The 24,830-nt window shown below is 46.0% G+C and overlaps 1 protein-coding gene across 1 annotated transcript in view; it reads right to left on the reverse strand.

The window, feature by feature from the left end:
* LRRFIP2 (LRR binding FLII interacting protein 2) overlaps positions 1-24,830 on the reverse strand; it is a 66,602-nt gene that overhangs the window by 29,608 nt on the left and 12,164 nt on the right. Inside the window, exons 2-14 of the mRNA XM_044675548.1 lie at positions 16,535-16,621; positions 15,847-15,897; positions 13,688-13,744; positions 13,546-13,590; positions 10,970-11,011; positions 9,592-9,657; positions 7,095-7,169; positions 6,609-6,656; positions 6,475-6,519; positions 4,994-5,041; positions 4,400-4,453; positions 3,662-3,730; positions 2,447-2,536 (exon numbers count right to left, since the gene is read on the reverse strand). Of these exons, the coding sequence (XP_044531483.1) occupies positions 2,447-2,536; positions 3,662-3,730; positions 4,400-4,453; positions 4,994-5,041; positions 6,475-6,519; positions 6,609-6,656; positions 7,095-7,169; positions 9,592-9,657; positions 10,970-11,011; positions 13,546-13,590; positions 13,688-13,744; positions 15,847-15,897; positions 16,535-16,621 (777 nt within the window). The remainder of the gene's footprint in view (positions 1-2,446; positions 2,537-3,661; positions 3,731-4,399; positions 4,454-4,993; positions 5,042-6,474; positions 6,520-6,608; positions 6,657-7,094; positions 7,170-9,591; positions 9,658-10,969; positions 11,012-13,545; positions 13,591-13,687; positions 13,745-15,846; positions 15,898-16,534; positions 16,622-24,830) is intronic.

Raw genomic sequence — 24,830 nt, forward strand, 5'->3', positions numbered from 1 at the left:
CTATTCTGTGTGGAACCAGTACACAGTACTGATTCTGAGATTGACTGTGAAGGGTTAAAAAGAAAAAAGATGTGCGTTCAGATACTTTGTGAGATCCTGAGAAAATCCCTTTTCTTGTCTGCCTCGGTTTCCTCATCCATAAAATGGAGTTAAAAACAGCATTTCCCTCCCATAGAGGTCATGAGGACCTCGTTCCAGTGATCTGCAGACATAAGTAAGCTATTCGCCCGGTAAGTATTTGCGCCTCTCCATTAGGCCTGGAGATTGTCCGGGGTCGGGGCTGTCTAGAGGCACTGAGGAGGGAGAGGGGCCAGACCTAGACTCGGCTGTCCCAAGTCCAAGGCCGGCGGGCTCCCAAAGACCTGCAGCCTTTTCCCTTTAAGAAAAGGTCATGACACCAATATCTCACTCCCTATATCAAGCTAAAGTCAAAACGGGTGTATGATTTAGATACTTAGTTTTAGATTTAGTAAACTAGGGGAACATGGAACATTTTCCCTGGCACATCTATGGGGAAAGGAAGGATTTATGACCAAAAAAAAAGATATAGAGCACTGTAAGATATAAAATAAATAATTTTGACTATATTAAATTAGAAAGCTTTTGTACAAATAAAACCAATGCAGTCAAAATAAGAAGGGAAACAACAAAATGGAGTGGGGGGAGGTCTTATAACAAATTTCTATAATATCTAGTGTCTCAAATATTTAGAGAATTAAGTTAAATTGAGAACACAAGCCAATCCCCAACTGACAAATGGTCAAAAGATATCAACTAGAAGTTTTCAGAGGAAGAAATCAAAGCTATCAATCATCATGAAGAATGTTCTAAATACCTCCTGAGTAGAGAAACGCAAATTAAAACAATGCTGAGGTACCTCCTCTTATCTATCAGATTGGCAGTAAAGGAAAGTGATCAATGTGGGAGGGGACGTGGCAAAATTGGGACACAAAATTGGGAATGCATTGCTGGTGGAGTTGTGAACGGATCCAAGCATTCTGGAGGGCAATTTGGAACTATGCTCAAAGGAGACCATAAGACAATGACACACTTTGATCCAGAAATACCACTACTGGGTCTGTATCCCAAAGAGATGAAAAATAATTGGGGGGACCTACTTGTACAAAAATATTTATGGCTGCCCTTTTTGTGGTGGCAAAAGAATTGGAAATTGAGGAGAATTCCATCAATTAGAAAATGGATGGGAGCAGCTGGGTAGCTCAGTGGATGGAGACCCAGGCCCAAAGAGGGAAGGTCCTGGGTTCAAATCTGACCTCAGACACTTCCCAGCTGGGTGACCCTGGCCAAGTCACTTGACCCCCATTGCCTCCCCTTACCACTCTCTTCCACCTAGGAGCCAATACGCAGTACTGCCTCCAAGACGGAAGGTGAGGGTTAAAAAAGAAAAGAAAAGAAAACGGATGACCGAATTGTGGCATGTGTTAGTGACAGAACACTACTGTGCGGTAAGAAATGATGAAGAAGCTGGAGAGATCTGCACGGAGTGATACAGAGCGGGAGAACATGGTACACCCACAGCAACGTTGGAGGATGCGGGCTGGGAAAGTCGTGGCTGCTCTCAGCACAATTCTGAAGGGCTCACAAGGGGGGCGCCATCGACCTCCAGAGAAAGGACTGCGGGAGTGAGATGCCCATCAAAGCAGACGACCTTCCCCATTTGTGTACATGTGCAATCCAGACCAAACTGTTTACCATCCCAAGTGGGGAAGGAGAGGGAGGGAGAGGGATGGTTTAGACCAGGGACGGGCAAACTTTTTAAAGAGGGGCCAAAGGAAAGGAAATGCTCCTCTGTCCGTCTGTTTCTAAGGCAACTCTTTCATTGTATGCGTCAGATTAGGAATAATGTCTCCTGGCTGGATAGAACATTTCAGGGGGCCGCAGTTCCCCCATCACTGACTTAGACCATAAAATTTCAGAAAACATACGCTGAAAATCGTTATTACATGTAACTGGGAAAATAAAATCTATTTGAATAAAAAAGAAGAAGGTCACAATAATCACTGGTTCAAACTCCTCATGGACTGGCCCTGCCACATTCTTGTGAACCAGGGAAGCTCTGCCATGCTCAGAGCTGCCTCGGCTCTGCTGTTAGACGAGTCAAACAATCAAAGAGCGTTCAGTTAAAACACCGCATTTCACACAAATTGTTTTAATAAAACAAACTCTGCAGCCAATGAGGCGAGCCCACCCAGTTATGCCAAAGCCGAGTGCTCGCAGGTGGAAACGTGGTTACGACTCTCACACTCCCAGGACAGGCCAGTGGACACGGGTGACCCGAACACCACAAATCTGGAGACGAGACTACTTTAGATGGGCTAAATTTGTTTCAAGACAATCATGTCTCCAATGTTAAGTCTTCCAAAGAGGCGAACCTGCCATTGTTAGTCTGAAGCTGCCACACCGCAGGACCACGCCAGGCACTCACACTGTTCCCATCCGGGATAACGGCATCGTCCACATCAGAGACGACACTTCCCCTCCGACTGGAGCGCCCAAAGCAATCGGCAGCGGACACCTTCAGTGCGGGAAAAGCGAGATCGTGTCACGATCGGCGCCGAGAGGACGGAGGGCGGCGCAGGCCCAGAACATGTGTAGGAGGCTCAAAGAAAGCTCAGAAGCTTCCCCTGGTTCTGCTTAGGGGAACAGGGGAGACTCTCTTGTCCTTTAGCATCTTTGTGCCCTCTTAGCCTTCCAGGGCCAACCAAGCCATCAAAAAGCCTTCCCAAGCCCTGACTGCTCATTCCCCAAGAAGTAAGCACCGGGCAAGAGCGAGAGCAAAAGAGCCCCAGCCTTCAGGGAGGTCAGTAAGTAGGCAGAGAGAGGACGCACATGGAGGAGGTGGGAGGTCATCTCAGAGAGGAAGGCCCAACCAAGTCCTGGATTTGGACCACTAAAAAGATCTGATTCTTTCCTCAGAGAGGCTGGCCGGGCCAATGGAGACCTGTACTCCCCAGCAGCATGTTCTCTGGCCTCATCCTCCACGATGCCCCTCTCTGAGCATCTCCTCTGATGAGCAATATCAGCACTGAATGACGGCATCAAGTTGGCCCTTCTTGTACAGGCCCTGGGCACTAGCCATGCCCAGCATCCCGACCTGGCTTGTCCTACAAGCTTGATTGTGTGGAGGGATAAAGGCCAGAGGGACAGCTCCTGCCCTGCTGCCCCCTCACTAGCAACTTTTCATTCTTGGCGATACAAACAAACACAAAAATGTTTTTAAAGTAGCGGACAAACGTTCTGTAAACTGTAACTCGTGCCTAACCTGCCGGGAATGTGGTGATAGCCTCAATGCAAGATAGTTTTTCAAGGTTAACACACAGCCTTAGGCACATGCAAAACACAACAAAAAGTAAGGAAAAGCTCAAAGGCCCCAGTTCCTAGGGCTTCCCCCTTCAAGCTACATAGCCACAGGCAGCGGAGTCTGGCCTTCATCAGGAGAAGCCTCTTTCCTCCACAAGTCCTGTCTGAAGCCACAGGACCAACAAGCCAAATTCAAGCAGAAATGCTCTGGGCCTTCTGGCCATCCCATGGCATCAGCTAATTGACAATAAATGGGTTCCTGAGGCCATCAGAAATAAACCAGGGACTGAGAAAGGCTGCTACCATGGGGCTCCCTTGCCAGCATGCAAACCAAGCTCACCACACTAGCTCCTCGCCCGTGGCTGCCGCGATCTGAGGACGCGAGACTCCAGGTGTCATCGTCTGAAAACTAGCCAAGGTATAAAAGAAGATCATTAAAAAGGCCACCGAGCAGTCAGAGTCCCAGGGTCACGGGTGCTCTCAACCCGCCTCATTGTTCCTCTTAAGCTAGCACACACAGGGCCTCCTCTGGGGCATGACTGGGGGAGATAAAGGAAACAAGTCCATCCTGGGGGAGGCAAGGAACAAAAGCAAACAGTTTGTCTTTCTTTTTTCTAACTTAAAAAAAGTCAGAAGCTGAGTGCTGTGGGCCAGGCCTGTGATTCCTCCTATGGGTGGATCATGCTCCAGAAGGGCTCAAATCATCTGTGCACCCACTCCAAGCGTGGCACCCATATGTTGAGAGCCCAGGGCTGGCTGCCTATGGAGGGGAGAAGCAGGCCAGGCCACCATGGAGAAGGTGAAAGCTTCCACTGATCAGAGCTGCCTAGGAGCCACACTACCCCCTCCAAAGCACAGCTCCTGTTCCTCTGAGACTGCTCTCCAAGCCTGGAGAAGAGTAGAAAACATGGTTTTAAGAAGTGCCTTCCTGACGACCAATTAATTCTTGGGTGGCCATGCTTAGTGGTGCTGGTGAAAAGGCACCATTCCATGCACTCAAGATGTTAGAAAGGCTTCTAGGGGATGAGCCATAAAGCAGTCCTACTGTACAGAGTCAGCAGGCAGCGGGAGCTCTCACCACAGGGCTGCTCAGGGAAGAACTTGCTCGAGATGAGTAACTATATTCCGATGGCTACAAAATTTGCAAGAAGAAAGGTTTTAGAGGATTGTTCAGCTCCTTGAACACTCTCACTCATGCACAGACACTGAAATTTGCCATTGATTCCTGGAGGACCTAAGGCTGGCCCAAATCCTTTCCACCCACAGGACCTAGCAGAGGGCTTCTGGGCAAAGTAACCTCATTCTATGGAGCTAAAGACAAAGGAAGAAGATGAGTCATCTCGCCTGCCCATCTTACTGCAAGATGAGGCAGCCTTTTGTTCTTGATGGCACACAGTAGGTGCTGAATAAATACTTGCTGACTTGACCAAAAAAATCCCCAAGAATGGTCAAAGGAAATTTTAGCCACCCTGAGAAAATGACCTGCCCAGTGGCCATAATTTCTTGCCTTTTATTTGCCTCTTGTAAAGGGTCAGAGAATGGCCCCGGAGAGGTGAGATCACAGGGATACTTTAAAAAAGGCATTTTCCCATCATTAAAGTGTTATCTCTCTCCTCCCACCCCCAACACACACAGAGCACTCAAACTCCCCGTTTCCCTGCAGAAGACTCACTGTTCGAGAACTGTAAGGGCTATATAATCCCACGTCACCCAGAGATGCCTAGAGCAAAAAAGGAAACAGGAGACGTCTCTTCGGGGTTCGAGGGGCTGCAAAAGGCTGGGGCTTCTTGCCAGACAAACGCATGGCAGCTGTCCACTCAATGCCAAGCAATTTGGAAGTGCTAAGGAGCCCTGCTCTTCCCTCAGAGGCCTTGGTCATGCTTCTACTTGAGCTAAGCAAAAATCTGCTTGGCTTCTTTCTTACATGAGATATCTGCACAAATGAGGGTCAATTCTTATCATGCTCTTAGAACATTCAGATTGCTGAGAAAAGTTGGGAGAGGAAGTTAGGAGCTCAAGCCAGGGCCCTGTAGTGGAAAAGACAGAGTCACTCCTGAAGCCAAGTTCAAGCTCCACTAGGGACAAAACAGGCTGTGTGACCCAGGGTCAGTGTCTTCCCTTATGGGCACCCCATTTCCTACATCCTTCTGTGGGTGCATGCTGACTACTAGAGAGAGGTCAGCCGCTAGAAGGCAGGGGCTATCCCAGGCTCCCTGCCTTGTGCTTCATGACCTAGCAGAGGCTTCCACCTCTTGAGCTTCACAAATGCCCAACAGGAGGAAGGAGGAGCCCAAAATATGCCCTCCTTTACAGCATCAAATGAGGAGTGCATTGGGGCAAATCCTTCAAAAAGGCAGGGTCTTTGGAGCCTTTCACCAACAAAATCAATGGCTGACTGCTCCTTTAAGATCTACAATCACTTTGGGAATCAGTGAAGTATTCTCCTCCGTATTTCCCAGATGGAGGAAACGAGGCTCACATCTACTGGGTGTCAGGGCAGGGACACAGGTAAACCTGATTGCTCAAAGAATGGATGACTTTTGTGAGGCCAAAAGCATTTCTGAACCAAATCTGCTATTGTCATTTTGGGTAAATAAAATATGGGCAAGGCCTGTCAAAGTACTCCTTACTTGTTTTCTGCAGCCTATGAGGACAAGGCATGGCGGGAGCAGACAAAGAAAGAAGTGGAAAGTTTCAGCCAATTGCAAGCACCAAATTTTAAGTCCTCAGCATCAGCCATGAGGCCGTGCCCCCTCTAGCCAGGGCTGCTGCTTCTTCCCTCACATCACTGTGTGAGATCACAGCCCCGGCGAAGCTAACGTGCTCCTGCGGGCCAGTGCCCGAGCCTCTCTGTTCGGTGGCCACAGGCGGCAGCACTGGCCCAATCAGTTGTCTCTTAAGATATGGACCACAAAGCAGGGCTGGCAATGATGACTCTCCATGCCCACAAACAAAGCACCAGGACTCAGGATGGTTGGTCAGGAGCACCATCTTCTTAGATGATACACGGCACAATTCTTTTATGATTCATGATACTTTTAACATGATAACTGACCTAGGAGGAGGCTTTTCTTTATTTTAGACTTATGCTGCCAAGTCACACCATTAGCCACCCCAATATTCATGCACAAGCTGAGGTGGGAAGATACGAACCAAACTGGCGCTTCTCATCAGACCACTGTTTATTGCACGAGAAACCTACAATAAAGGGGGCTTTTAAATCTAAAAAAAAAAAAAAAAGAAAGTAGGAGCAAGCTCAGAAGACTCAACTCTGAGACTGTACTAACCCTGTGAGTTTTAGAAGTTGCCAGAGGGTCACTGTACAAGGAAGAAGACTGTTTTAAAACAAACAAACAAAAAAATCTGTTAGCATGTGGTGACACAAGAATTAAACTCACAACTTGTTACTTCGCAATTCATGAGCGACAGTCTTGGACAGAATTACCCCAAAGCATAAAACAAAGTTATTAGATTTCTCCAAACTATTATTGAAGGACAGAGAAGAAATGTATTTGTTGAGTATTAGAAATATTTTTAGGCTTTAATTATCATTTAATATTGGTGCTGGAAGAGGAAAATCTCAGAAAATTAGTAAGACTAGAGCATCACGGGACAGGACAAAAACAAGGATCCACTCTACCAGTGCAGGCACTCTGTCTGGCATGTGTTCACACACTACAGGACAAAGTCAGCGTTTACCCAGAAGACACAAAATGAGAAAATCACCCAAAAGATAAATCCTCAAATAAAGCAGAAGCAAAATGCTAACAGACCCGAGTGGAGTAGGCAGAAGGGGACTTGCTATGTCTAAGGCTGCTGTAGTTCCTCTGGTCATAGTAGAGGCCTTTCTGCAAAAAGCAAAACGGAAGAGTGGGGTTTAAGAGGGTGACTCAGTTCTCACAATACGAATGGCACAAATTAAACAAAAACAGCAAGTATTTATGAAGCTCCTACTATGTGCCCCGCACTGTGCTCAGTACTGGAGGCACCAGAGGCAGTCCTTGCCCTCAAGAAGCTCACAGTCTAACAGGGGAGACAACATAGAAGCAAATACATAGACCCCCCCTCCCCCCCGTGGAGAGGATTAATAGGAAACAGTCAAGAGAGAAGCACTGGAATGGAAAGAGTCTTCCTACCGAAAAGGAGATGTTAGCTGAGGCTGAAAGGAAGCCAGGGGGTCAGGAGTTGGAGCAGAGGAAGGAGAGTGTCCAGACATGGGAGTCAGCCTGAGAAAAGACCTGGAGCAGGGAAGCCAGGAGGCCAGTGCCACTGTTTGGAAGAGCGTGTGTAATCCAGATCAAATGCCAACGTTGCATTTTGTATTTGCTCCTGGAGGCTACGGGGAGCCACTGGTGTTTACTGATTTGGGGGAAGAAGGGGTTTGCATGACTGGGTCTACAATTTAGGGAAATCACCTTAGCAACTGAATGGTGCATTGGTTGGGGTGGGAAGAGGCTAGAGGCAGGCAGACACCCCAGAAGCTACTGCAATAGTCTGGGTGGGAAGGGACGAAGGCCCAAACCGGGGGTTGGTAGTATTTGAGAGGAGATGTGGGCCAGGCATGTCACAGAGGTGAACTCAATAAGCCTTGGCAACAGTTTGGATATGGGGCATGAGAGAGAGTGAGAGGTCCTAGGGTGGGAGTCTGAGGGCACAGAAAGGAGGATGGCATTGCCCTTTTTAAAAAAATCCTTACCCTGCATCTTAGAATCAAAACTGTGAATTGGTTCCAAGGCAGAACAGCAATAAGGGCTAGACAATGAGGGTTAAGTGACTTGCCTAGGGTCAAAGCTAGGAAGTGTCTGATGCCACATCTGAACCCAGGACTTCCCATCTCTAAGCCCTGCTCTCAATCTGAGCCACTCAGCTGCTCTAATAATTAACTTTCATGATACACTGAAGAGTGTTTATGAAAACTCTAGGCAAGTAAATAATTGTTTTTTTCCCCCTAAAACCAGTTTGACAAAACCACTGAAAAGATAAGAAATTCTTTCTGTTTTGGTATCTCCCAACTTCATAACTCACCCATATAATCTGATCAGTTGGAAACACAAAAAATGAGTAAGGACTTGAGACTCAGGGCTGAGAGGGGCTCCCATGGGTCCACTTTGCAGATGAGGAAATTGTGTCCCAGGAAGTCAGGGAAAGAATAAGCAGGGAAGGAAATGAAACTCAGGGAAACCTAGTCACTGGGCCTTCAATGTTAGAGAGCAGGCTTTGTCTTCAATACCACAATAATTGTTCATCCCATTTCCATTTAAGGAACCTCTAGTAGGCCTATCACTTCCCCTCTCAAGTTCTAGACATGGAAAGCAGTTTGCCACGGTGACATGACATAGCAAAGCTAGGCAGTAGCCAGTCTCCTCTTAAAGGATCATCTCTGAATCTGCCTCGTAGGAATGGCAATGGCCGCCCTGACCAGCACCCACTCTCCCTCCTTGTATTTCCTCACCTCGGCCAACTCTCAGCAAGTACCGAGGGAGGTTCCTCATCTCCTCATCCCAGCCCTTCCCATCTGGGGCCTTCTTGTCCTTTAGGGGTCAGCACTGCACCACTTTCGGAACCCATTCTCTCCACGGCATGCTAGCCTAGCCCAGTCCAGCCCTGGGAACTCTGACCAGGGCCTGGGGATGGGCAATGAGCCCTCAAGCTCTTCAGTCTGTGGTAGGGGAAGAGATGTTCTTGGCATTGATCACTGCAGCCCTGGACACATCTTTCCACAGAAACAGGCTGCGGTGGAGGTCTAGTAGGAATTATTAATAGTTCTATGGCCAAGCTAGACCAGGAATTCCAGAATCTCTTGCTGACTGGCCCAGGTACCTGATCACCACACAGAACACACTGTTTCTAGGGGAAATACTTCCCAATTTACAGGTGACCTCCTGGATCACAAGCTCTTCATAGCTGGGGACTGCTGGTAACTCCAAAATGATTTCAAATTCCATTTTCTACAAGAAGGAAACTGGCACTTGCTTAATTATAACCTGGGAATCCAGAGGATAGACTGGCCACTGGCCCACATTATGAAGTCCTGAGCATAGTTATAGTACAAAATAAAACCTCTTAGATGGGATTAAGGATGGACTAGTCCTGAGCAGAATTGTGACCTAGAGAAAAACAACACAATTCCAGTGTATTTTTGTTCTCAAGGGCTGTCAGCGTTCCTACTTGCTACGTCAGCTGAAAGGAAACAATCCCACTGGGCTGAGATGCTACTCCGGATAACGGCCACATGCACGGGGCAGACAGGTGACCCACAGCCCAACTAACCAAGGGATCTCTGTGGGTGCTGGAAGGCCTCCTCTTCGTTCCATAAGAGTCACCATAAGCACGGCTCTGGAAGCAAACACGGTCATTAAACAAACATCGGGCTTTTTTTGACCAATGACTGAAGCGAGAACTAAAATCCACTGGAACGGGCTAAGGGCAATCCGAGACAAGAGGGAGTCGGATAGCCTCAGTGCAACCAACTGTCCGCAAACCAAGGGAGGGTCCTTCACAGAAAATCATCTCCAGCGGCCCACCGAGCCACCAAATACCAAAAGAGCCCAGAGTCAGCCCTGTGTGGTTCTATATTGGAACGACTGGCACTGGGGCAAAGATTTCCCCTTGTAGGGGGCTTATCGTCTGGGTCGACATGGGCATCGGAAGAGGGAGCCCACAAAGGGATACGGCCCAGAGACACAGGGCACCTCTGCCCCCGGGGCCACCCACACAAAGGACCAGGCAGGCGCTGGTACAACTCATGGCCGCTTCTAAAAAAGAGGAGAGTGTGCGTGCGTGCGTGTGTGTGTGTCTATGTCTGTGTGTGCGTGCGTGCATGCATGCGTGTGCTCGCACTTCAGTGTCTGCTGTCCAGGAGAGGAGATGGCCGCCCAGGACACTGGGCACTTGGACCCTAAGGGACTGAACAGCAATGCCTGAGAGGGCAAACAGGTTTGGGAACAGCCTGGGGACATCAAAGGAGAAATGGGTTCGAGGAAGGGAGGGCCACCCTGATCGTCTCGCCTGACCCAGGCACATGGAGACCCCACTTTCTGGTAGGACTCGCCCTGCTGGGCCTACAGAATGTGGCTACAGATAGAAGCCCCCCAAAGTAGACCGACAGCTATGGCTTCGCGCCTCTACGGAGTCCCAAGTGAGACGGGTGACTGCACGGAGGCTGGAAACGGAGAGTAGCTCTCACTAGCCTCAGTACTCCAAAGGGACCTGCTCCGGCCCCCTCTGCCTCGGCTCTCGGGGCCAAGTAGAGTGCCCATCCGGGGACTGGCCAAGAGCGACACCCACACACACTGCCCACGTGAATCTTCAGCTCCGCACGCTTCCCAACGGGGGGATGCATTCACTTGATCAGGCTAACAAGGTGACAAAAGTTTCCCGAAAAAGTATTCCTCGTGGGGAGCTCAAGACCAAAACGTCACCAGCAGGCTCTCAACTCCTAAGAGGAACGAGGTTCCTTTTCTATCTTTGATGCCTTCGTGCCATTTCCAAGGGCGGTCCCTAGCCCTCCCCCCCATGAATGGTCAACTGGTTCAAAGTTTTGTGCCGGTAGTATTGACCTGGGCCTGGACAAGCATTGGGTTAAAGTGCCGCCCGCCCCGGTTAGTAAAGCTCCCGGAGCACAGAACATGCACGCGGGACCACCTACTGAGGGCGAGTGCTTCGCGGGCCCAGCCTTCAGAGCGTCACACTGAGTTTCCGATGGTGTGGAATGTGGTCATGTTTGAAAGGAAACAGGAAGGAAAAAACCAACACCTCGTTATTACCAGAAACAGATGGAAAAAACCCCAAACCCATTCAAGACGAAGCAGCCGATGTGGGACTCGGAAGCCCGGCTTCTATCCCAGAGCGCCCGCTTTCCCGTCTCCATGCTTCGGATCCTGCATGGGACTGAGGAGAGGGAAGGAGTGATGCGGAGAAAACGGGACCGAATGTTTTCAGGGAGCTTCGCAGCAAGAGGGATTACAGGCACGTGCCCCTGCGTGACTGGGACATCTGAAAAGCACACACGGAAAACCGTGACGACACCAGTGTCTCCCCCGTGCCAGGGCTTTGGAGAAAAGTCTGCTAGCAGCTGTCCCTCAATCACGAGCCTCCACGAGCCATCTCTGTTCCTGGGCTGGCTCTCCTTCCCCCCTTCCCAAGCTTTCTTTAAGAGCGCAGGGCCCCCAGGCTGCTGGTGCCTTCCCTCTGAGGACTGCCTGTATCCTCGGTGGAGAGCTTCAGGAATGCCAATAATGCTGTTTTCTACACGTTGTGTCTCACACTCGACCGTGCACTCCTTCCTGAAGGGCAGGAACCAGGCCTTGCCTGCATCCCTGATCCCTGGAGGCTGCCGTGCCTGGCACATCGAAAGCTCAGAAACTTGGGAGAAGGGGCACATGCTTTTAGCTCGGGCCTACACTGAGGCCACGGAGCCTGAGTATATTAACAGTGAAGGGCCTAATTGTTCCCAATGAAAATCTAACTGTTGGCAATCATGATTCATTTTCTATTCCGGCTGCCTGACTTCTCGCTTTATGCCAGAACTCTAAGGGGGGCTCTGAGCACTTAGAAAATTATCTCCATAAGTCTGCCATTGGTCTAAATATGCTTCACACAATCATGAAACCATGACTAATGCATTCAGAATGCTTCTTTTCTAGGCTGACTAAGTACTGTGGTTTCTGCACGTCTGAAAGCTTGAAGGGTTCTCTCCCCTTCTCTCTGCCATTTTTTGTAGCCACCCAGACTTTCTGCAGATTTTATGAAAATACAGCTAATGGCACCGCTCTCCGAAAAGGGGCGAGCCCACCCCGGAACGGCAATGTGTCTCCCAGCACTCCTTTATTGGGTCAGTCCATTGCTGGAGACGTACCTCCCTCACGTACAAGGCCATTCCTTTTCCAGGGACTGCTGAATGCAGACAGGAGGGGAACGTTCAGAATATAACAAGTACAAAGCAAGAACTCTGTGGTCTTTTCCCTCATTGCCACATCCACCCCAAGAAGTGGCCCGCACCCAGGGGAGTTGCCACACAGCTGCTAAACCTGTATCTGGACCACTTCAGGTCTAGAGTTTCCAGACCAGTCTCGTCTAGATCACTGGGCATTCATGGAGGAGCATCTGATCCTGAGCGGGGCTCCATGTTCCCGTGTCACTAAAAGAGTCTTGGTGATGTTTAAGGAACAGCAGCAGCTTACTTACCCACATTCTTCTCTGTCAGGGACCAGTTAACTCTAAGGGCCTAGAATGGTGTGATTATTCCTCAAAGCGCACCCACAGCTATTACAGCCAAGGCCCCAAAGGGGGCTCATGTCTTCCCCATCACACCAGGCAGTTTCCGTTTAACCACGGTTTCAATGATTTTTATAAAATATTTAAAAATGAAACAAAGTAAATTAAGTGCTGCTTTTATCAATAATGCAGGCTAATACATAGTCAAATACTGCTGGGGCCACGTGGCAGCAAAAAATACAAGGAACCAGCAAGCCGAAGAGCCTGAAGCAACTTACTAGTAAGAAGAAGCAAACTGGTATGTCTTACAACAGAAGAACACACTTGGATTCCTATAACGCCTTCCAGTTTACTTGCTGTTTGCAAAAACTGCTCCCCCAAATTTAGCTGGCCAAAATCTGAGCTACATTTCACAAGGAAAATGGCGACTGTTCAGAAAAAAATACAAACAACTAACTTCTCTGGCCCTGACTAGAAAACTGGTGTATTGAGATGAACTAACAACAGTTTGTGGGGAAATCACAGGGAACCTGCCATCTTCCAGGAGGGAAGATCTAAACCTCACTTCAAGCTTTTTGAGAAGAAACCCAATGACAATGTGTAATCAAAAACATCATTTTACAAGAATCAAAGAAATAGGACAACCATGAATTCATTAAAAAAGGGGAAAGTCTCAAACATGCAGTTCCAATCAGGGCAACAGTATTATAAGTACAACAAACACACTTGCAATTACTTTGAGAGTTTTCCCAAGTCATACATAAGTCTCCAAAAGAATCAGACCACAGGAAAGAAATGTTTAAAAAAAGAAAATATTTGATTAAACATCATTTTACTTGATTGCTTATAGTTTTTTAAAAATCATTATTTGAATCAGATTTTGATTATTTCTCCAAGACAGAAAAAAAATGGACAAGCTAAGCCACCAGATTCTTCATGCACTGATTCTTCTGAAAGCTAACACAAACAAGCTTTGGCTCTTGCAATATAGATGGTGCAAATACGAACCCTGTGACTGCCAATATTTCGAGGGGACAACACGTCCTCGACTCCCTGATGACAAAAAGAAAACGAAACGAAGGTTTGTGGTGAGTATTTAAAGAGAGAAGTCCAAAGAAAAGGGATAATATAGACAGATGGTATTACAAACCAGGTGGGGACGGTGGTGACTGGACCGGTGAGAGTACCTGGCCCTTTCTGCATCTTCCTGAGAAAGGAGAGAATAAATGGAAAGTTAGTGATTGAGAAAGAAGAGGGCCTGTGGGTCTACATGCCCACACATAGGTTCAGCAAAGCTAAGCTTGACCACAGCAAAACGGCCGGCCCTTTCAACATTTCCCACAATGGAGAGGTTTGGATAACTGAGCTTTAGGATCAGGTCTTGGATGGTGTCATCCAGCAATGGAAGGCTCTGGGGTTAAAGGTGAACATTTCTGGCAAAACACCGCTTCATGAGGAGTCAATCAGCATTTCTGCAAAAACATCAGTTACATAGTACCAGAGACTTCAACAAGACCAGAAACTATTAATTTAAAAATGCAACAGGACAGTGAATTTAAGCAGCAGAGGTGGAGCTCAGACTCAGAAATGACCAGCTTGCCCAGGAGAAAGAAAACAAGTTGTGAGAGACGGGGAAAAGCATGGTTTTCTCACAAGTATATTTTTAAGAGAGCAGATGCCATTGAAATAGCTAGAAGGGTTGGAACCACTATTAAATCAATATGTAAGACATTTATTTGGATGGATCCCCCATCCACCAGAATCTCCCCGGTCAAAGAGCCTGTCATGTATATGGTGCATCTGAAAGGCTCAATGGAAAACTCTGAGAAATGCTGTCCTTCCTCTTTTTGTATGGATAAGTGGTCTCCCCAAGTAGCATGCAAAATCCCAGACAGCCAATAATGTCTGAGCCTTTTTAAATCTGAAGTGGTGGCCACAGATACAAATCAACTTCTAATTCCACTCCTTCTTTTTCTTTTTGTTTATTTGGTTGCGAGAAGGAGACTGAGACTAACCAGAAGAGAATTCACAATATGGAAGCTCCCTCCACTACGGCAAACCAGCAATGTGCCTGTAACTCAGAATCTTAGAGAGCTGCCTGGGTCACACTGTGAGATCAAGAGGACTACACAGCTTCTACTTATAAAAGGCAGAAGGCTGGTCCTCTGAGGAAAACCATCACACTGGCTCTCATTCTGCTCTTAATAAATAAATATCGAATACTTAACCAAATCTTAAAAGATCTGCAAATTATTAGAATTCAAAGGAACTGACGAACATTAAAGTCCATATTTCATTTCTCATGCCAGGTTAATTAAGCAAATGTTGGAACACTTGTAACTTGAAAATTTCTGGTTAGCCCCCAGGGATGTTCCAAAACACTCATTCATGGTTATTTGTGTGTATGTGTGACATTCAATTATTTCTCTCACTTTTCTAGACTGAAAATAGGAGAATGTGAAAAACAAAACAAAATAGGCTAGTGGAAGTCCACTATTCTCAGTATTCCAAGAAGTGTCCTTCCTCGTTCCTCCTCTCGCAATTTCTAAACATTCAATGTTTGTACCCAAAGAGAAAACCGCGAGGGTCTGAAATCTGGGGGTGTATTCTCTAAAAAAAGAAAATAACTCCTCTACTTTTTGTTGTAAAGGAGGTTTTGGCTTATAAATAATTCTGTAGAATTACATTCTAATCTTGATCAATCTCCTGACTGTACTTTCAGATTGCTCAAAAAGACCAAACTTGATTCCTAGGGAAGCTTAAGTCCTCAGAGCAGGAGGCGGTCAGGAAGCCTGCCAATCACATACTGCAATAGAGAGAGCTGGAAGTGGTATTTCTCAGCTGCCACTGGGAAGCCTTCCTTGGGTTCATGGCTTCCTCTTGTGGCATATGGTTTGGGGACACGGGCAGGGGCCTTGAAACAAAGATGAAGCTAAGAAAGCTAAAATGACAAGATTAGCAAAACCTCCAATACATTTTTAGAAGAAAGAATGGTTTGGATCATCCTTCAAACACTGTCCCGCCAACCTAGTAATTCAAGACCAAAAATACATTGAGACCAAGATCTAAAAAACAACTCACATCCGCACACACAAAAGGAGCTACAGTATAAACATGTTTCGTGGCTTGAGTCCTTCTTGCATAGGACTGTTCACAGCATCAATGGGAGGTCCCAGAGGGACCCTCTGGTGTGTCCCCTCCACACATCAACATTCTTGCACAGTGCACACTGCAAACAATTAGTACATGATGTACTTCACTCCATTATGTCAGTAAGTGCCCATTGCATGCATGCCTTTCTGGGCCTACCATCCACTTGTGAATTTGTCCCCATTTTCGATCATAGGAATGATGAGAGTGCTAAGAAGGCAAAAATGTTATTTCAAACAATTTCATTCACTGCACCACCTCCAACTTTTGAACCCCAAATCCAGTGCTAATTAGTCAAGGCCAGGCCAGGCATAGAAGAAGTCCCACTGGCCTGAGAGGAAAGAAGGAGCGAAGGGCAGCGTCTGCCCACCTGCCTCACAGGCACTATAATTTCAGTGGCACAGAGTAGAGAGTTAGATGATTCTGGGGCAATAAATGAGCTGTAAATTGCATTTCTTCCGGGGTACAATCAAGAGACCAACCACCAACATCAAAAGGAATCTTTTCCCTGTTGTAGACACTTTGGTAGCTGGCATCAAAAACTCTGAATAGGGGAATTTCCAAGCCTCAGTCAAATGAAGGAGAAGGAAAATGCTAGGGAGTTCCAGGATGGGTTAGATTTTTGATCTTCCCAATTTCCATAAGCCTCAAGATGCACATTCTAACTTCCTGACATGAATGACTTCCCCAAATATCCCTCATGTCACATACGATATCCGCCTGCACTGATACCTGCCAATCTTTATCTTTAGTGGTTCATTTGGTTTTGGTCACGGGGCATGTGATGACTCTCCTTTTATTGGGGCTTTCTCTTCATGTCCTCTGCCTCCCCCCTAATTCCTCTTACCTCTTTTTGTTGTCGCTCCAGCTCCCTCATCCGGATATCTCTTGCTTCTGCTCGGGCAGCCCGTTTGGCTGCCAGCCTGGCCTCGGCCTGCAAGCAGATTCAGAGAGAGGGCTATCAGTCACTGAAATGGGGGGAAATGAAGTATGGCAACATGCCCAGAGAGTACTTGGGGTGGGCAAAGCAGGGTGGATAGAGCAGAGAGTAGCAGAGGCGGCTAACTTAAGGTCTGCCCCACCTCGGGTTGTCTGTCTTATTTTGCATTCCCCAAACCAGCTGATTCAAATTGTGTGTCTCAGTTACAATGAAGAGTTTTCTGGCCCCTTTGAAATTACTATTTAATTCCAATAAAAATAACAAGGTAAAAGGGACCACTGAAAGCTAGATCTCCCCTTGGACACTTTCAGGAGCATCAGCTAACAAGCTCTGGATGGGCACCATCTTTTACTCTAAAACTCAAGAAAGACTAGATCTAGTCTACTTATTCACTCCAACAAATGAACCTGCTCAGGCTGATTTTTAATAGTCTCCAAATAAGGAAGCATAACAAAACCAGTCAGATGAGTCACTTTAAATGGACTGTATCCCCTTCTAGCCTCAGTTCCCTACCTTACCCCTTTTTTAAACTGTTGTATTCGTTTCTCACTTCACCCATCACAGAAGTCCAACGAACCCATATATACACATATATAAAGTCTCAAAGAGACCTGTGATCTCGTCACTTTGGGAGTGCTCTCCAACCACAGCGATCACAAGCCATCCCTGCCTGCCCATTCCATAGAGCTCTTGCCATTATGTCCTCATAAATCTGCTATCTATTTCTCCTCCAATACCCCGAAGCCTGGAAGGCTTCAAAATGCAGCAACCTGAGAATTCCAGGGCACACGACCAGCAAGAAGGAGATCAGGCATTTTATCCAATTCTCATGACTTCCCATACCTCTCCAAAATACGAGTGGATAAAGCAACTTCAGTAGTCTCCTTGACACCAAAATCCCCAAAAGGTAAAAATTCAATGAACTCAGAGCAGAGAAGGCTAATCCCTAATGCCTAACATAATCACCAGCACTCCCTCTGGCGCTGTCCACCTCACTCCTAGCATAAGATTGTAGTGGACTCATACCCTTGCACATTAGTCCAACACTAGGATTTGACACTCCCCACCACTGCCAGGGTCCACGGAAATTTAAATAGCTAAGAATGTCAGTGGAACTAAGGGAACTAGAGTAGGGCCAGAGGGAGTTAAGAAGAAGGCACTGAGGAAAAGAGCCCAACATTTTGCTAGAGCCAATTTTGATCCATCTGATGTTCCCTTGGGACAGAGATCTAAGAGGCTGAAGAACCACGAATTTATAAAGGAGAGGGCAGAGAAAGCTCTGAGATCCAGCCCACAGAGAAATTGTCCTCAAATGGGAAGGAGTCAGAAAGTGAACAACAGAAGTCACTAAAGAAAAAAGACAAAAATCATCAAAAATCTCAAGAAGAAAACTAAATATCATGAATATAAATAAAAAGGGATAATAGTAATAACAAGTCCAAAAGTATCAAAAAGTATTTTTAAATGCAATTTTATTTTATTTTCAATTCCATATTCTCTTTTCCAATGAAAAGCCAAGAATAAAACTCATTGCAAATATTTATAGTCACACAAAATAAATTCCCAAATTAGCCTCTTATAAACCCCTCCACCCCAAAAAGAAACAAATAGGTTTATGACTACATTGTAATTCATCAGATCTCTTATCTGGTGATGGATTGCATGTCCTAACATGGGTCCTTTGGAATTATGGTTGATCTTGGTCAGAGTTATGAAGTTTTTTGCAGTTGATGGTCTTTACAATACTGATGTTAAATTGTTCTTCTGGCTCTGAGTGTTAGAGTAACTCTCCCAAGTTATTCTGAAATAATAAATTCATCGTTTCTTACAGTTTGTTGTTTCCCTTCTAACCTTGGTTACATGAGTTTTGTTTGTACAAAAGCTTCTAAATTTAATTATAGTCAAAATTATTCACTTAAATCTTATAACACTATCTCTTGGTCTTAAATTCTTCCCTTCTCCACAGATCCAACAGGTAAACTACTCTATGTTCCCCTAATTTACTTATAATGTTATAGTATTACTCTTTATGTCTAAATAATATACCCATTTTGACCTTATCTTGGTGTGAGATATTGGTCTATACCAGTGACGGCAAACCTATGGCACGAGGGCCAAAGATGGCCTGCAGAGCACTCTCTGTGGGCACCTGGCCACCCTCCCTCTCCATCTCCCACTCCCAGAGTTCATTATTAGAAAAAGGCAGAGGGATTTGGGTGAGATTGCTCCCCTCCCCCTCTCCACCATGCCTGATGGATAACATTTCTTCACCACCCCTCTGCCCATCAGCCCAATGGGAGCACATGGGAGAAGGTGCACAGCTCATGCCAGAGCTGGAGGGGAGTGGAGTACTTGGATCACTCTGCTCCCCTTCTCTATACTCACAGAGGACATTCTTCACTTCACCCAACCCTCCTTTCAGCAGCCCAATAAAAGAGCTTTTTCCCTCCCTTGTGGGGTAAGGGGGGAGGCAGGGCATACTCAGCATGTGGATGGGGGGAGGGGCACAGCACTTGGTCTGGGGGTTGGGGTGAGGGCAGGACCCGGCACTCCACCACTGGTCTATACCTAGTTTCTACCATACTGTTTTCCAAGTAGTTTTGTCAAATACTGAGTTCTTATCCCCAAAGCTGGGATCTTTGGGTTTATCGAACACTAAATTGCTATAGCCATTTACCCCTAACCACTGATCTGCCATTCTATTTCTTAGCCAATACCAAACTGTTTTGATGATTTTTGCTTTGTAGTACTGTTTGGGATCTGGTACTTCTAGGCTACCTTCATTCACAGTTTTTTTTTTTCATTAATTCTCTTAATATTCTTGACCTTTTGTTCTTCCAGATGAATTGTTATTATTTTTTCTATTTCTATAAAATAATTTTTGGGCAGTTTATAATCAAATAAGTACTGAATCAGTAAATAAAATTCATTATGTAGAACTATTGTTTTTATTATCTTAGCATGGTCTACCCACAATCACTTTTAAAATGAAATGAGAAGAGCAGTGTCTTCAGTAGGACAAATAAAAATGATGACCTTCCACTGAATAGCCAGAGCTTGGAGAGCTCATTTTGAGTTCTGTGATTACTTAATAATTCCAGAGCCCGCCAGCAGAGCTCTCTTATACAATCTACGTGGAAGAGCCACGAACAGGACCCAGAAATGAAAAGAAAGAGAGCAGATTGCACTGCATCCCATCGGGGGAGCTGCCCAGTGTTCTCGATGGTACTCCGAGGAAGGGCAGCCACGACCTGCGTGCTCCTCTGCGGGGATGGGCTGTGCCAACGCAGATAAGGCCAGAAGTCAGAGAATGGTTTGTGTTGACTGAAAGGTGAACCACAAGAGATACTGTTCCAGACAATAGTTTGTGTCATCCTTTTCTCAGTCGGCTTATAATTCATGAGGACTTCGACTTTTCTGTTGTGTTTCCTGGAGGACTAGAGATTTACTGTAATTTGTGACGATAATAATCCCTTTTAAAGATCATCTAGATGCAGAGTGAAAGGAGCAGAAGCAGGAGGACGTCGTACACAGAGAGGGATACATTGTAGCACAACCGAATGTAACTGACTTTGCTACTAGTAGCAATGCAAGGATCCAGGGCAATCCCGAGGGACTGAGGAGAAAGAACCGTGGGAGCAGAAACACAGAAGGAAAACAACTGCTTGATCACATGGGTTGCTGGGGATAGGACTGGGGGTTTGGAGTTAAAAAGATCACTCTATTGCAAATATGAATAACATGGAAATAAGTTTCGAACAATGATACATGGATAACCCAATGGAACTGCTTGTCAACTCTGGGAGGGGAGAGGAAAAAGAACATGAATCATGGAATCATGGGAAAATATTCTAAATTAATTAATCAATAAAAAATTTAAAAGTACATAAAGATCATCTAGTACAATCCCTTCCATTTGAAGATGGGAAATCCCAAGAGATCAAGATGAAAAGAGAAAGTATTCCTGGCACAGAGGACAGCCAGCGAAAATGCCATGAGAGTCAGGAGATGGAGGGCTTAGCAAAGAAGCCGCTGTCACTGGATAGCAAACTATATAGGGGTACTGAGAGAGAAGACTAGGAAGGTAGGAGGGGGCTAGATCATGAAGAGAGGTTTGAATGCCCAAACCAGATCATCTTGTGTTTGATCTTGGAGGTGACAGGGAAAGACCAGAGTTTAATGAGTACAGCAGTGACAGAGTCAGGCCTGGGCTTTAGGAAAATGACTTTAGTGACTGAAAGGAGGTCAGAGTGGAGGCAGGTAGACCCCCCAGCAGCTAGTCAATAGTCCGGATGAGAGGGCATGAGGGCCTGTATCAGGGGGTGGCAGCAACAGAGAAGAGATAACGGTAGAAGTCAAAGTTCAGCTCAAACATACCCAACGTGAGCCAGGTAGAGTGCCTGAATCCCACTGAACCCATGCACCTTTTAGCTCCTTACATTTTTACCTTTCCCCCTATAACGTTCTGCACCCACACATCCCTATGAATCCCATTTCCTTGGTTTTGGACATTCCAGTCTGTCAATCCAGATCTTCCAAGGGCCAGTCCCTCCTCCCAAGGCAGTCTTAATTCACAAAACTGATGATCAAACACTTGACAAATGAATCTAAACTAATCAACCTGTCCAACTGCAAACAGGTAATAGGACAATTCTTGACTCAAAATAAAATGATTCACTCTTGGTACAATTTAAAACTCTCTGGAGAAAAAAAAATATATTAAAAAAATAAGATTGCTCCAAAATGAGACAATGAAGTCCACTGCCATCAAATACAAACTGTGGGATCTGTTCAGGTCTCAAAATAAAGCTCTTCACAGAAGTGGCTCTTTGCAAGGAGGGCCTACTTGCTGTGCTATATTTGTGTCCCCAGCACCCAGGGTTTGTCTGGCACCTAATGTGGGGCTTAGTACGTGCTTTCTGGGCAACTGAGCACGAATCTTCTTTTCTTAAATTCAGCATCCCACAGCTGAGCTATGAATTCTCCTGCCAATCTGACAAGAGTATGAATTAAGCAAAGGCCTGTTTTTCATTTACCTTATTGCATGTTCTATACATTGGTCAGTACATCATGGATCTGGGTCGCTGTCAAAGGTTATCCCTACATACACTACAGGGTGATTAATATGTTAAAGTATGCATCAATTTCTTTATTTTGATGACTGTTCAGGCATCCCTTCCACATCACAACTTTCCCCATCATGGTTTCGATATAGTGTGGGGCAGCATAAGAAATTAAATGGGAATTTGGGGCAGTTTTGCAGACACTGCAAACAACACTCAAAGGCCAGAAGACAACACAAAAATTTTAGAAACTCATTTTTATTTAATATTAATTACTGATTAATATTTTATATTCATCATATAATTATACAACCCCACAACAATTAAGTTAGTGATTACTTATTTAATAATAAAATTAATGAATTTAATTCAATCTACATGTAGCCTGTTACCAAATACTTAACCCTGTAAACACCCCCATTAAAGAAAAAGAAAAAATTCAGACGTCTTTGTACAAAAGGAAGACCAAAAAAATTTCATGTGGATTTTCCAGATCAAGGGGGTGCTGTAAGCCTAACTTCTGTGGTGTGGAAGGAATACCTGTATTTCTATGTAATAGATTTCTCTTGTAATCCTATTCATCTTATTTTATGTATTTAAAAACATAATTCTGAGAAGAGGTCCACAGGCTTCACCAAACTGCTCAAGGGGGTCACAAAAAAAAAAGGTTAAAAAATCTCTGGGTATATCCCTTTAAATTACCCCCTAATAAATAGGCAGTTAGATGGTTTAATGGATAGTGTCAGGTCTAGAATTTGAGACTCATCTTCTTGAATTCAAATTGGCCTCAGATCCTTACAAGCTATATGACCTTGGGCAAGTCACTTAATCCTATTTGCCTCAGTTTCTTCATCTGGAAAATAAGCTGCAGAAGGAAAAGGGAAACCAGTCCAGTATCTCTGCTAAGAAAAACCCTAAATGGGGTCACAAAGAGTCAGACATGACTGAAATGACTCAACACCACCACAAATAAATGGAACAGATCCCCCTTAGGCTTGTGCTAAAGGCCCAGCACCACCATACCTCTACAGCCTTAAAATTTATACTACTCTCCTTCACACCTTGCACATGTTGGGCAGGCTGGGCTCCTACCTATCTGCTGACCCTGCCTTGCAAGTACCCATCTCCCTAGAGTCCAATCAAGTACTCTTCAGGTCTGTGATGGCCCCCCACATTTCAGGAAACCTTGTACGGGCTGCATCAAGTCCTAGAGCTTGGCAGAGCCTCCTGAAGAGCTCTATCACCACTCCTGAGCCTGGCCTGGCCCATGCAGGGAAAGCCCAGCATACAACATGCCAACGGCCAGACAGAGGCTGTCCACCAGGGGCAGGCAGGACAAGCAGATGAGACTGGCCCAGAATGACACAAAGGTACCCCCTCAAGACTCCAAACTCCTCCCCCAAATCTTTTTAATAACTATGTCCAGCCAGTGTTCCCAAATGGCTGTGAGATGTGGGACACAAAAGTCTGTGGAAAACTGAAATCTGACAGACCGAGGACAACGAGGACACGTGATGGGTCAGAAGGAGCCTGCGGCGCACTGATGGCCAGTACACAGCGTCAAAGAACAGCTGAGAGACGATGACCAGCTGTGTTATTTAGAATTTCTGGGGGTTCCATTTAAAAGTATTTGACAAACTTCCTGTGGACATGTGGAGGACTTTGAAACCACATTTCCCATGGTCCAAGGGCTTCCTGTTTTGGATGACGTCTTCAAGGCAAAGCACGTCTTTAAATATTGGGAAGTCGCTTTTAACTTCCTTTTTTTGCTACCTGAGCACTCCTAGAGGAAGGAGAGGAATAGGGAAGGTATGGAACAAAATGGCTGAGGTGGCAATTTGAATTTTTTACAGGTGCGTGGTCGATTTTATTCTATCAACATGGGCCTAATTAAAATATTGTTTTTCCTCATAATATCAGCCTTCATCCTTTTTAAAAGTAACACAGCCAAGCAAGCAGCACTGAGGAGAGCCCGCTCCTTTCCAGGCAGCGGGAAAGGGATACAGACTCGAAGACAAGATGATGCCCACCTTCAAGAAGCTGAGGATCTCCAAGGTCCCTGCAGTTCTAAACCTGTACTTTCTAGAGCATCAGATGTTTGAGAAAAAAAGGCAGCCCACAGAATGAGGAAAAAAGGACAAGAGGAGATGGCCTGAGGAGAGCCCCTGGAGCGAGCGGAGAACAAGGGCCGCTTAGGCCGGTGCTCACAGGGAGATTTTGGTCTGTGCCCTGGAAAGAGGCGCCAATTCGATGACATCACCAATCTCAGTATTTTACTAACATTTCATCTGACTGGCATGGCATTTAATTTGCCCAACTGGAAGGTTTTTAGTCGGAAGGGACTGTGGTGACAACCAAGCATAATACTCTCATTTTACAAATGGGGGAACTGAAGCAGAGTGGCAACAAGATTTTCAAAAGTCAAATAGAAACAGAATTAATTAGGGCCACAGCCCCAACCCCCTTCACCTTCATGTGCCTTCCCAGCCTCCTCTTCCTGTTTCCTTCCATGAACTCTATGTTCCAGCCAAACCAAGCTCTCGGCCCTTCCTTTATTTGTCAGGCTTTGCACCCACGTCTCTGCACCTGGAATGCCCTTCTCCTCTGCCAATCCTTTGAGATCCAGCACGAGCAGTAACTCCTTGCTGAGGTTTTCCCCGATTCTCCGTCCTCTGAACACCTGCAGGTCCCTGACTTATCTCCATCGCACTTTTCTACATTGGCCCTTATCTGGAGAGGCAGGTCATTTCTCTTCTCCATCTCCTGGAGATGTGTGTGTGTGTGTGTGTGTGGGGGTACCCTACAGGTAATGGGGTGGGGGGACGCCAAGGCCGAAGACGGGAAGGACATAAGCTGACAAATAGTTTCTAATGCAAATTCTATGCAACCTCAATCAGAGACCATGATGGCGTCCCAGTTATCATCATGTAGATGATATGTTGGTGGTAATAAATTCGAAATCTGCACTGGCCTATATTCTAGGGAGCAACTGCCCACATGGAGGGAAATGACTAATGAGGGCAGCACAAGCTGAGTCACCTTGGACCTGCAAACGGGGAGCGCTGCTCACAACAGAGAAGACCGGACGTCGGAGCCACAATATTTATTGTGCTGTCATGGTTTCTAAATGGAAACACAAA

The sequence above is a fragment of the Gracilinanus agilis genome, chromosome 1, assembly GCF_016433145.1.
Source record: "Gracilinanus agilis isolate LMUSP501 chromosome 1, AgileGrace, whole genome shotgun sequence".
In the NCBI taxonomy this organism is placed as follows: domain Eukaryota; kingdom Metazoa; phylum Chordata; class Mammalia; order Didelphimorphia; family Didelphidae; genus Gracilinanus; species Gracilinanus agilis.